This window comes from Cydia splendana, chromosome 23 (genome assembly GCF_910591565.1).
Source record: "Cydia splendana chromosome 23, ilCydSple1.2, whole genome shotgun sequence".
Classification (NCBI taxonomy): domain Eukaryota; kingdom Metazoa; phylum Arthropoda; class Insecta; order Lepidoptera; family Tortricidae; genus Cydia; species Cydia splendana.
This window is the reverse complement of record NC_085982.1, coordinates 11,985,647-11,999,395: the sequence shown is the minus strand read 5'-3', so window position 1 is coordinate 11,999,395 and position 13,749 is coordinate 11,985,647. Positions and strand designations below refer to the sequence as shown.

The 13,749-nt window shown below is 38.7% G+C and overlaps 1 protein-coding gene and 1 long non-coding RNA gene across 2 annotated transcripts in view; both read left to right on the top strand.

Annotated features, from left to right (window-relative positions):
* Window positions 1-13,749, top strand: part of LOC134801880 (ryanodine receptor) — a 228,446-nt gene that overhangs the window by 100,559 nt on the left and 114,138 nt on the right. Inside the window, exons 29-35 of the mRNA XM_063774533.1 lie at window positions 453-533; window positions 1,412-1,524; window positions 2,488-2,599; window positions 3,890-4,026; window positions 5,011-5,130; window positions 6,631-6,745; window positions 10,035-10,176. Coding sequence (XP_063630603.1) covers window positions 453-533; window positions 1,412-1,524; window positions 2,488-2,599; window positions 3,890-4,026; window positions 5,011-5,130; window positions 6,631-6,745; window positions 10,035-10,176 — 820 coding nt within the window. The remainder of the gene's footprint in view (window positions 1-452; window positions 534-1,411; window positions 1,525-2,487; window positions 2,600-3,889; window positions 4,027-5,010; window positions 5,131-6,630; window positions 6,746-10,034; window positions 10,177-13,749) is intronic.
* Window positions 10,541-11,166, top strand: LOC134801926 (uncharacterized). The gene is made up of 2 exons (XR_010145758.1): window positions 10,541-10,972; window positions 11,044-11,166. It is a non-coding gene; the product is annotated as an uncharacterized LOC134801926 (long non-coding RNA).

Sequence of the window (13,749 nt, the reverse complement as noted above, 5' to 3'; positions counted from 1 at the left end):
ATGCCCTACCAGAAACTAAAAGAACAATATAGTGTCCGTTATAAAGGGCATCAAGAAAAAAATATATTTTACAGTACATATGGTACACTAGTGCGGGAAAGAGCACTTTCCGTGCGTATGTCAAAAGTTTAAAGGGCCACTATGTACTGTAAAACGTTGTACGATACACGTGCGAATAGGTAATTCGCAACTCGTGTCGATTTAAAACACTCCCTTCTGTCGTGTTTTAATTTATCGACACTCGTTTCGAATTCCCTCTTTTCCGCACTTGCATCGTAAATAACTATATTATAACAAACAATTTTAAAAGTAGTATTCAATTTTAATTGTATTAAAATCGAAAAGTTTTGTTGAACAACTTTGAAACAAATAACTGTTCAGATATTGTATTTAATTTATCTGTTTATGCATTTAAGTACGATATATGTTACTTACTATTTACGTGCTTTTAGGTTGACATATGGACAGGACGTTAACTCGTTGAAGTTCTTCACAATGTGCGGTCTTCAGGAGGGCTACGAACCCTTCTGCGTGTAAGTACCTACCTAAATGTGTAAAAAAACATATTATGTTTCGAGTTTTGATATTCTGCACGGATATAATGGTCGTATTTATCTACGTAACCAGGGGTGCGAAACTCCTCCCTTCGGGCAAACTCGGCTCCGTTCGGCTCAGCATTGCTCCGAGCAATTATTAGGGTTGATACAGCCTGACGTCCCTTTGCATGCACGACCACAGATAAGTAAATGGCTTGAATTTTGTCAACCCTAAATAGCCGAAAGGGATAGTGCCATATATTAGACAGGTACAGCATGATTCGACCCTGAACCGCTGTCAAACTTCGGTTTTGTAGGAAGTTTCCTTTCTGTACGGTAGTACTATTATTTATTCTGTGACGTAACAGAGTGATAGTGACAGTATCTTTATCTGTCTGTTTTAATCGCGTGGTGTTAAAAATGACAGTTATTTTATTACGTGGATAAAGCCATCCACAATACGCCTACTGGTGACACTTATTCGAAGGTAGTTGGAAAATAGTTTTTATATTTAGATTTTCCGATTTTCTTCTTTATCACAATTACCTGCAATTACCTTTTTAGAGTTTTTAGCTATACTCTGTATCATTAAGTATTTAAATAAAAGTAAACAAAATCTACCCTCAAATGGCTCCTTAACCCAGTTGAGGGTAGATGAAAACATTACATGATCAAATAATCTAGGTTTAAGTCAGGTCGTTCAGTGACGGAGCCAGGGGTGGTTTTGTATTAGGTCACCAATAAATGTTATGATTATGACTACCCAAAAATGTACAAAATGTTTGTTTACTATTTTTTAAATACCTAAAGATATAGACTTTACACGTACGAACGCATAGGTATATAAGCACGTGTTGATGATGATGTTTTTACAGTAACATGAAGCGAGACGTGACCCACTGGTACACCAAGGACCAGCCTATATTCGAGAACACCGACGAGATGATTGACACTAGGATCGACGTCACCAGAATACCCGCGGGCTCAGGTATGTAATAGTAGTAGCCGTTTCCTCTGTATCAAAAATATGCATTTGAATCTGAATAAAAAAACAACGGGTTGCACTCCGGGAGTGCCGGCAGAAGTGAAAACTCAACGACATTGTAACTCAAAATATTAATAACAGCGCCATCTAGTGCAAAATGTCTGCAGCACAATATATAATTGAGGTTAACGCCATTTAGCGTTATTTCCTCGCATTACTTGAAACCCCTAAGCACATCACTGTGAGTACTACAGTTATATTAATACCAGTTTGAGGGAAACTCACTAGATGGCATTTAAATCAAGAACCCTAAAAAAAAGAAAAACACAATGACATTGTTCATGACACGTGACGTCATGCAAGCGCCCTGCGCCGTCTAAACGAAACAGCAGGCTCAGGCATACATTTTCGCCGCGCGGTAGAAATAGAGGGTTACGCCTTACGCTGTCTGGAGTTTAACATTTTTTCCGCACCTCAAAAAGTGCACAGCGCCGGTAAAGAAGTTTCCACTTCAAAAATCTAGGATATAAGGTTGAATTTATTGTGTTACATAATCGAACAAAAAAAAGTAACTTTAAATTAAAAACTATTTGAATTTTAAATTACTATAATAACAGGCTGCACCAATCTACAAAGTTTTTCCAATAAATCCAAATATATTCAAATGAATCCAGCTTTCATGATTCATTTGATGACAAGTCACATTTACCCGAAAGCTCAATTTAATTTAAACCTTGAATCTGATTGCTAACGTTGAAATTCTTTTTGGGCGTTTGTGATTGATAATTCATAAATCTTACTATGCCTACCTGATAATCATGGTCGCGTTTTTATCACCTGTCATGTCATGCGTCACTTTCGCACTTACATACTTAAAACGTGACAGGTATGGTGACTAATGATAGAGAGCCGGCCATTAGCCCTTCTGGCAAAGGGTTAAATAAAATATGTCGTAATGGTTTTCAGATACGCCGCCATGTTTGAAAATATCGCACAACACGTTTGAGACCATGGAGAAGGCCAACTGGGAGTTCTTGAGGATGTCACTGCCTGTCATCTGTCACGCGCAGTTTATCGAGTAAGTTCTAGTTTTAACCTCATAAGACCCAGCATATAACGTTTTCATATTTTTAATTTGAACCTTATTCTATAAGTAAATTGGAACGAATTTAGTTTGTTTTAAAAAGCAATGAAACAAAAGAAATGCTACTTTATTTGGTTCATGATAGGTTCAAATTAGATTACACGATCATGTACATTGTAATGTCTATTTTAATTTTAGTATGTTAACTTATGTGTATCAAATGGCAGTCGCATTCGTAAAAACTAGTGCCTATGTCAAATTATGGGATTAGTTGTCAAGCGGACCCCAGGCTCCTATGTGAGCCGTGGCAAAATGCCGGGATAACGCGAGGAAGAAGAAGAGAGAACTTATGTGTATCAAATTTCGTCCGAATTTTACAATGTAAATATTATGTAAGTGTGATATGAGCGAAAGCTTGTAATTAATGATTTATTTTATTTTATTGTAATGTACATTTAGTCTCAGGAGGTTAAATGAGGGCCCCGCTGAAAACCAGCGCCATTTGATTGCCGCGGCATTATGCTGAGTCCTATTTTAGCGTCCGATGCTTTTTTAGGGTTCCGTAGGGTATAAACGGGACCCTATTACTAAAACTTCGCTGTCCGTTTGTCTGTCCGTCTGTCTGTCACCAGGCTGTAACTCGAGAACCGTGATAGCTAGGCAGTTGAAATTTTTACAGATGATGTATTTCTGTTGCCGCTATAACAATAAATACTGAAAACATAATACTTAAAAAAAATATATTAAAGTGGGACTCCCATACAATAAACGTGATTTATTTGCCGTTTTTTGCATAATGATTCGGAACCCTTCGTGCGCGAGTCCGACTCGCACTTGGCCGGTATTTTTATGTATGCATGTCTTTTCTTTATACTTATACTTATGTTGTAGCGTTAAATAAATATATTTTCTTTCTTTTATTTTACTCTTCTTCCTCGCGTTATCCCGGCATTTTGCCACGGCTCATGAGAGCTTGGGGTCCGCTTGACAACTAATCCCATGATTTGATGTAGGCACTAGTTTTTACGAAAGCGATTGCCATCTGACTTTCCAACCCACAGGGTAAACTAGGCCTTATTGGGATTAGTCCGGTTTCATCACAATGTTTTCCTTCACCGAAAAGCGACTGACAATTATAATATTTCGTACATAAGTTCTAAAAACTTATTGGTAGGAGCCGGGGGCTTGAACCCGCTACCTCCGGATTGAAAGTCGCACGCTCTTACCGCTAGGCTACCAGCGCTTTGCTTTCTTTTATTTTACTGATGAATATAATTATTACAGCGAGCAAGAGAAAGCGCGCCGCTGGGTGGAGATCAAAGAGCGTCAACAGATGCTGATGAAGGAAGCCGCGGAGGCGCAGATGCCGGCGCACATCGATCAGATCATGCGCAGCGGATTCACTATGAACGACATCAAAGGTACAAATACATCGGTGCACTTTATTACAAAATGCATAAGGTCCAGCTTTGAACAGTTAACAGTGTGGGCACAAACAGTAACACTCTTAACTATAGGTAGACCTTATTACAGAAGGCATAAGGTCTAACAATGGACAGTTAACAGTGTGGGTTATGGTATGTTTAGTTTAGAGTTACAAATCGCCGCTATACTTACTCAACCTCGTATCTGCAACACTCATTTGATGACAAAAACACCCGTATTCCGAATGAAAGAAAAGCGACATTTCCATCAAATGATTGTTGCAGATATGAGGTTGAGTAAGTATAGCGACGAAATGTTACAATACATACAATACAGTTCGTTTAAGCTAGTTCTGCACAATATTTGTAGGGAAAAGTGGCTCTATAAACGTCATGTTTTTCAATGGGGTTGGCAACTGTCAAAGGTTTGCATAGATGGCGACATCATAGCTTGTCCCTTTTTCTATGAGATTTGGCTTAAAGAGCTGGCATCCAGGGCATAAAATTCCATTAAAAAAAATTGACACAATTCTAGGGATTGACAGGGTACCTAAGCTATGCTGGCTAAATACTTCGACCGGCCAGCCCCATTAAATTTGTTGTTTGTGGTAACACTATGTCGCTGTTAGTTTGGTTTTCACAGTCCAAATTCAATCCACATATTTTTTTTAGGAAATATATATTGTTTTGTATTTTTTTCAGTCGTCCTTTGCTTTCGTTTATTTACCTTTTTAATGCTAAGAAAAAATAATAGACATAATCTCTTAATATACCTAGCGGTCTAGCATGAGTTGCGTTCTCGCGCGCGAGTCCATACTTAAAGTCGCGCTAGATGTATGGAGTGGAACTCATGCTAGACCTTCTGAGCGTGTATCTTTACCCTGTCCCAAACTTACTTAACCTGTATAATTTGTTTCTACACTTATTTTTTTTGTTTACCCTGTGTTACCCTATAATTTACCCTATTTTACCCCACCCAAGGTCTCCACTACGACGAAGCCGACGAGCCCAAACTGAACCTGAAGCGGCTGCCCTCCCGCCCTCCCCGAAAAGGCTCAGTGGGGAGGAACGTCACTATACAGAATTACAATTTACAGCCAGGTCTACAATTAAAATAAGTTTTTGGCAAAAATTTCATTTTTGGTACAAGCTTTTATCGCTGACTGTACTTTTCTTACGACAGACAACTAATACTCATCGAGACAATTCTAAAAATCCCTAACACAATTAGGTTGCGTTGTTTCATCACAGAGTTCCTATGGCCACCTCCTGTCTCCATCATCAGATCAGTTCGACAGCACCATATTATTGTATTGTAAATATTGAGAATATTGTAAATAAGAATATTTACAATAAATAAAGTTTTTCTATGTCTATGTCTATGTCTATGTATTGTCATCAGAACTACATACAGCTGCCAATTTTCATGACGCTACGATCCTTGGAAGATGGTTAAATTAGTTACCTTAGATTCCATTACATAGTTAGTTACATACAGGTCGACCTAATAAAAGCTTGTTAATAAAATCATTTTTGTCGTATAATCTTTTAAGGGTCTCATAGATCAAACTCAAAACTGTAATGGGGAAATTCGTCAGTAACTGGCCACTGTTAGTAATTGGCCACCCTAAATTAAAAATGAATTCTATTCACCTATACACAGAATTCATTTTAGTATAAGGTTTCAATAACTGGCCAGCCTTTAATAACTAGCCGCCTTATACTAAAATGAATTCTGTTTATAGGTGAATAGAATTCATTTTTAGTTTAGGGTGGCCAATTACTAACAGTGGCCAGTTACTGGCGAATTACCCTGCCATACTTTTTAATGTTACTCTATGACACTAACAGAAGTGAAATATTCATTATGCAACTCCACAGAGAACTATAACATTCATAATACAACTACCAAATGTTCTATAATATCGAAGTTACTGACACAGTTATTACCTGTTTATATCATTAATCCATTGGCTTCAGTTGTTGTTATCAATGGGATAAAAATCGATGCCAAAATAATACTTGACTCCTCTAATTTTGCAAAAAAAAAAAAAAACATTTTTAATGTAGCATTTTAGCAATTGATTTTCAGACATTATATGATTTTTGCCATTTTTCTCATTTCTTCTATGAAGTTTATTCATATGATGATATTAATTTCTTTAATCATAATCAGTTTTTTCAACATCATAGGGTAACTCGCCAGTAACTGGCCACTGTTAGTAACTGGCCACCCTTAAATAAAAATGAATTCTATTCACCTATAAACAGAATTCATTTTAGTATAAGGCAGCTAGTTATTGAAGGCTGGCCAGTTATTGAAACCTTATACTAAAATGAATTCTGTTTATAGGTGAATAGAATTCATTTTTATTTAAGGGTGGCCAATTACTAACAGTGGCCATTTACTGGCGAATTACCGTACTTAAATTGAAAAATCATACTATTTTTATTTGTTAAATGCCACTAAATTGTTATTTATAACTAACATCTGGCGATTCATACTCAAAAACTATCTTCCTACCCTAACTTTCCACATAACCACGTAACTCCATTGCAATTTGCACCTTATACTCTATCACTTAAGTCTCATTCTTGCAGGTCAAGTGAACGGCATGCACCGTACTACGAGTGAGGCAGAAATGTCGAAGTACGAGTTGGGAGTTCAAAGTGTGGCAGATGAGAAGAAGGATAAGAGGGGGCGGTCGCCTTTCAAGTTAGTATAGTTTTTTATTCACTTAGAACATTTGGCAGCAGAAGTTGCTAAGCGGGTGAGGTGTTCAAAAAATGATATTCACGCGAGACTAAGACCGAACATGATAGTTATATATACTCTCCCGGCCGATTTCGACCACGGCGACTGTTTCAACTCCGCTGCTAAAGACGTTCGTGTGCCCGCGTGTGGCTTGCGTAACCGATCTTATTAATAAAGACCCGTGCACACAACGGGCAGGTAAGGACACCATTGTTGTAATTATACCTAATAGCCGCTGGTGGTCGGGCTTTCAGCTCATCCCGTCTGATATCCAGTTCCATAAGTCGACGGGATTCAAAGTCAGTTTGTTTAATGACAAAAGATCTCCATACAGGGTGGTCAGCCGCCTGCTTCTCCCACAGAAGCAGGTCAATGTTGCAGTTCTTCATGTGGCGCTTAAGCACATCTTTATACCTGAGAAGTTGCCCGCCATGCTTTCGCTAGCCATCCTCCAGCTCCGAGTAAAAGATGCGCTTTGCCACCCGACCCTCTGCCATCCTTGCCACGTTGGCCGCCCCAGCGAAGTTGTCGTCGCATAATATAAACTTCGATCCCACCCACTTTGGCTCTTCGCAAAACTTCGGTGTTCCGTACGCGATCGGACCAGCTGATCTTTAAGATTTTGCGAAGGCATTTTAGGTGGAATCGGTCTAATGTGCGGATGTGACGACGGTGTACGGTCCGCGTTTCAGAAGAGTATAAGATATTAGCAAAGAGAATAAAGTCTATAGAGACGGATTGTCAAAGTAAATTATGTAGTAAATTTACTGCCATCTTTTGACAGAACATAAAACTGTTACAACGCCATTTGATTTTGATCCTTATTCTTTCAGTGATATGTGTTAACTTATTAAAAATTAATATTCACGCCATCTATTCGACTATAGGCCAAAGGTATGGTTCCATGTTTTCGAGCGATGGCGCCACAACCTTCTGCCTATGCTCGAGTAGATGGCGTGAATATTAATACAGTCAAACCTGTATAAGCGAGAGCTCAAGGGACCAGAATATTTTTCTCGCTCATAGAGGTCTTTCTCTAATCCGAGTTTCTCACTCTCAGAGGTAAGGGATCGGAGATTTCTTGCTTAGGCAGGTTTGAAAAATAAGTCCCAGAGATATTTTACTAAAATTAGGTACTTATTTGATACATAATATGTATGGAAACCAAATTTACTGTGAATTTAGTTTTCGTGATTTCCCGTTCTCGAAAGCGATTGTAATTTTTATCGTTAACACTTACCTACCTATTTTTCATTTAGACATTCCTAGAATGTGTTCAACCATTATATTATTAGGCACTGAGCAAGTTTGATCGAAAATATCGGTTCACGACGCACATATGTTTTTCTCAAAAAGATCAAAAGCAATGACCTAACACAAACCCATTTTTATAAACAAAAAAAAAATTGTCAGATGCACCACGTGCGCGTTAGTTCCACGAAAATTAGAAAGTATCAGAAATAACGGATAATAATTACACTCAGGATTCTCCCTTATAGAGGCCAAGGAAGAGACACTCTCTGATACAGAGGTTCGAACGGGACAAACGACTCTCTCTTAAAGAGTCTTGTATCTTTCGCAAATAGAGGTAATCTAAGGCAAAAATGACGGGACCTTATAATTACTCTCGCTAATAGAGGTTCTCATTTATCCAGTTCCACCTTATCCAGGTTTGACTGTATTTAAAAAGTTAACACATATCAGTTAAAGAATAAGGATCAAAATCAAATGGCGTTCAAACAGGTTTAATCTTCTGTCGAAAGATGGCAGTAAATGAACTGTAGCTACATAATTTACCATGACAGTAACTATCTTCTTCAAATCCTCTTTGATATTAGGAAGCACAACAGCCTATATATGGAGATCTTTGTCGCCAGTTTCAGGTCATGTGAGCGAACGACCTTGGCATCCAGCTTACCAAAATAATACTGAAGGAAGTAGTGTCATAAGGTGCAAATTTTGGTATCGGATTAATTCACTTAGCACAGATGTAATATACGTAAAGCTAAGCTATTTGAGCCCGATAGACATCCGCCACCCCCTGGCAGGTAGGCAGGGGGGCAGTCAAAGTAATTTGTAATGGATTAACTCCTTTTTAACCACGTTAGAGGATGAATTTTTAAAAACGCTGAAATTACTTTTCTTGTATTCTAGTAATATGCACATATAAAAAGTTTCAAGCCCCACACTCGAAAAATTTTTGATCTCCATACAAATTTTCAACCCCTATTTCGCCACCTCAGGGGATGAATTTTCAAAAACGCTGAAATCAGTTTTCTTGTATTTTAATAGTATATCTTTTAACGAAGTTTGAAATTCCTAGCTTAAAATAAAACATGAACCCAATACAAACTTTCATCCCCTTTTTAACCCCCTTAGGGGTTGAATTTTTCAAAATCTCTTCTTATCTCTTGTACACATTATAAATGTAACCTGGTGTGCAAATTTCAACTTTCTAGCATTTCTAGTTTCGGCTGATAATAGCAATAGTTGAATAAAAAAATAGCACGCCGGTTTTGATTTATTCGTCAATATTTTTATTTTTTTCTATTAAACTGTACATCAAAGGTCTCAAAAATGAATTCCTCATGCCCGCTTTATCTGGAATTGATACCGAACTCGAGGTGGTAGGTAAATAGAAGCCGATATGCGGCGTGTAACTTTGGATGCCCCTCTGCCTACCCACCAGGGGGTGGCGGATGGCTACCGGGCTGGATTGGTTTAGCTTTACGTATACTACATCTGTGCCAAGTGAATTCATCCGATACCAAAATTAGCAAGTCCCATACATTTGGTGACACTATATACTTCCGTCACTATAAGTAGTTATTTGAGCAACAAACCAGTAAAGTTAGTTTTTATCTGCGGGTTGAGTAAGAAGCAAGAGAAAAAAATTAGAATTATTTTTTGCCAATTTAGTGACGAACTATAAGGTACTAAGTGAAAAAAACTTTGGTCTCGTTTGGAAAATGCAACATTTTACCTCAGTGGAGAGACCTCAACCCCCCAACCCCTAAACTACTACACTCTACCACCACCACCGATCCCTCACACACGACCCCCCACCCCTCAATCCCTGGCCCCTCAACTCTCAGACCCCACAATCCTCCGACCCCACTCCCAACTTTTTCTTCAAGGTCAAGGTTACCTGGATGTTTATTTTTGAGCACCAAAGTAGGTATACCTATATAGACAAATATTTCTGTACAACATAATGTGCTATAATGAACTCTATTTCTTTCATCTTAAGGTTCTTCAAAAGCAAGCGCGGCGAGAGCAGAGACCGCTCCAAATCCCGCAAGTCCAAGACCCCAGACCCGTTTAGCGATGGCGAACTCTCGCCAGAACGGTCCGCCATGCGGCGACCTAACCCGCAGATACGAGTGTCACAGGTATGGACCTTAACTTGTGATAGATAAGGTTGAGTTTTGAGTGGACGCTGACAGTTTGAACCCCTTGCAAGTTGGTAATATACATGTAAAATAAAGTTGAGTTTGGTTTGAATGGCAATTATCAATTATTATTATTATTATTTCGTTTTAGACAGGCAGCTGATGCTGGTGCGTCTAAATCATAGTTCACTTAGCACGATTTCACTGTTTTGATAGTTTGTCGAGTCTATTTTTAAATTGATTCACACTTGTAGAGTTCACAACTTCAGAGGGTAATTTGTTCCAAGCATTTACTATACGATTTGCAATAAAGTTTTTCCCGATATTTGTTTTATGCTTTGTGGTTACTAGTTTAAGGTAGTGTCCTCTTGTGCGCGTGTTTGGGTTTCGAGTGAACAGGTCGCTTAGTTCTGGACAGTCGTAATATCCATGCATGATTTTGAACGTCTCGATCAAGTCGCCACGTTCCCGCCTTTTTTGCAGTGTTGTCAAGCCCAGCTTGACTAATCTTTCCTCGTACGAAAGTGACTTTAGCTGTGCGGGAATTTTGGTAAATCTACGCTGTACTCGCTCGATCATGTCAATATCTTTTTTGAAGTATGGATTCCATATCTGAAAGCCATATTCCAGAATTGGTCTTATATAGGTCTTGTATATCTTTAGCATTGTTTCGGTGGTGAAAATACGAAAAGCTCTTCTGATTATGTAGATTATGGAGTTAGCCTTTTTTACCATTTGTGAAATATGGGGTTCCCACTTGAGATCGTCAGACATAATGACTCCTAGGTCTTGTTGGGTCGTGGTTCCTGCTAATTGTACGTTGTTTAAGGTGTAGGGCAACTTGGGGTTTTTCTTGTGCATGTGGAGGACTGTGCATTTTGATTCGTTGAGGTTTATAAGCCAGTTTAGGCACCAGTCCCTAATTCGGTTCAGATCTGACTGTAGTTTCCTATGGTCTATCATAGGGTTTACAAACAGCTTGGAGTCATCTGCAAAAAAGCTGAAGTTGGATTCAATGGTGGTTTGTAAGTCGGTAACAAATATACTGAACATGGTGGTTGAGATGACCGATCCCTGTGGGACGCCGCTCCAGACATCAAATTCATCAGAGACACTGTCAGCGATACGCACTCTAAATTTTGTCTCTAAAAAAATGTCTCTTAGAAACGATTCTATCCAATGTAGAAGCTTTCCTCTTATGCCAAAATGCTCAAGTTTAGTCAGGAGTCTACGATGAGGTACTCTGTCAAAAGCTTTTTCATAGTCCAGGTATATCACGTCGATTGGTACTGCAATATCCAGATGGCTAGACCGGACCTTGACACATGCTAGTAGGTTAGTGACAGTGGATCTTCTCTTCATAAAGCCGTGTTGTTGGTCGACAATTATATGATTCCTATCTAGGTATAGCCTTATTTCGTCGTTTATAATAGCCTCCATTAGCTTAACTGCTAGACAAGTTAGACTGATTGGTCTATAGTTGTTAGGGTTAAGTTTGTCTCCCTTTTTGTAGATAGGTGTCACTAGAGCGTTTCTCCACTTCTGCGGCACGTTTGATGTGTGGAATGACTCCTTCATTATATGCGTAAGTGATGGCAAAATAGCTTTACATTTCTTTAGCAAGACTGCTGCGATTCCGTCGGGGCCCATAGAAGTATCTTCACGTAGCTTCTTTAATTTGTTCCAAACTTTATCATCGGAAATAGTGATGTCACATAAGGATTCCTGGATCCGAGGGCATGCAATAAGAGGTACCGTGTCGTTTGACTCCTTGACATAGTTAGCTTCAAAACGTTTTGGCTAGGGCATTCGCAATGTCAACCTCACTTGTTACTGTCTTGTCCCCATCATGCATAACACGAGGAACTGAAACTTTACAATTTGAAACTGAAACTGAGATTTACAATGCGGCTTTCATAATCAGTTCTAGATTGCCTAGTTATACTTAAAAGTGCATTATTAAGTGTTCTGTAGTGCTTGTAATCATCTCTGCATCCTGTAAGTACATATTTGTCCCATGCCTTTCGTTTGTCCTGTATTTTTTGTTTTATATTCTTGTCAATCCAAGGTTTCAGCGGTGGTTTGCGCGGTGGCCTCATGTTCGGTGTATGCTTGTTGGCCACCTCGAGGATGGTAGTTTCAAATGCTTCCCATTTGCAGTTAGTTGTATTATGTGTGCTTACTAAATTTAAAAGGTTGCGTTCATATAAGGCCGAGTCTATACTCTCTGTGTCTGATTTAAAGTAGTTTTTCCTGTTCGATTTTATAATTTTATCTAATGTATTATTGTTTTCCATTTGCATTGACAGTAGCAAAAAATCGTGATAGGATTTGCCTACAGGCGGTTGGTGTTCAACAGCAGTAATAAGGTTTTCGTCGTTCGTCATGACCAGATCGATAAGGGAAGACCGGTTGCCGTCTCTTTGTCGAGTGGGTTTTTGGACCAATTGATAGATTGCTTTGTACGAACATTTCCTCAAATATATACTCTCTTCTATTGTCACTATGTTGAATGTTTGCTAATGGCCAGTTTATCTCACGGTAATTAAAATCTCCAGTAATGATGACGTTACACGATGTGGACGCAGAGGATATCTCACTTATTAAAATTTTTTCTTCATTTATACAAGAATCTTCGGGTAAATAAGAATTTGTATTGGTTTAAAGTTATATCTAACCATAGCGTGTCAATAGACCGCAGGGAAGAGAAGCTGGTATTTACTTTAGCTAGTATTTGCAATCCACGTACCTGAGCAACATACACAGCGACGCCTCCGCCTCTTCGGTCAACCCGGTCCTTCCTGTATAGATCATAACCCGGAATACTCACTAATTTATTGGGTATATTCACATTTAACCATGTTTCAGTCACAGCTAGGATTATCGGCCTGGGTTTGCTTGTAAGAACACGAGTATGAAATAGGTCAAATTTAGGTTGTAACGAGCCTAAGTTAGTGTATATAATGGTATTGTCTAAGATAGGTAGAATTGTATTGTTTTGTTTGCATGGTGTTATTGTTGGGTGGTTTGTTTTTTTGATAATGTTATTATTTTAGGGCAACCGTTTATGAATTCAATTGTAAGGTTTCCCTCTCCTTTCTTGGTGCGTTCCTCTAATTCTGTGCGTAGCATTTTTAGGTACTCTTCTTGTGAAGGTGTTTGGTCAGACCTGGCCCCAATTTCACCACGGTGACAGGTGCGACAATTGTAAAATCACTGTTGCTGACGTCACAGGCATCCATGGGCTACGGTTACCACTTACCATCGGGCGGGCCATATTCCTGTTTGCCACCATCATTGTATTATTTAAAAAAGCTTTATTATATCGGAAAAAAACAGATATTTCTTTTGCGAAGTTTCTGTCAATTGTCAAGATTTAGAAGAATTGTAGGTAATTCTTGACAGGTAATGAGTTATATGTCGGAATTTCGTGACAATTGTAGTGTTTCTTGTGACAATTGTCATAAACTTAGCAAGAGAAATATCTGTTTTTTTCCGATATAATAAAGTTTTTTTTAATAAAACAATGATGGTGGCAAACAGGAATACGGCCCGCCCGATGGTAAGCGGTAA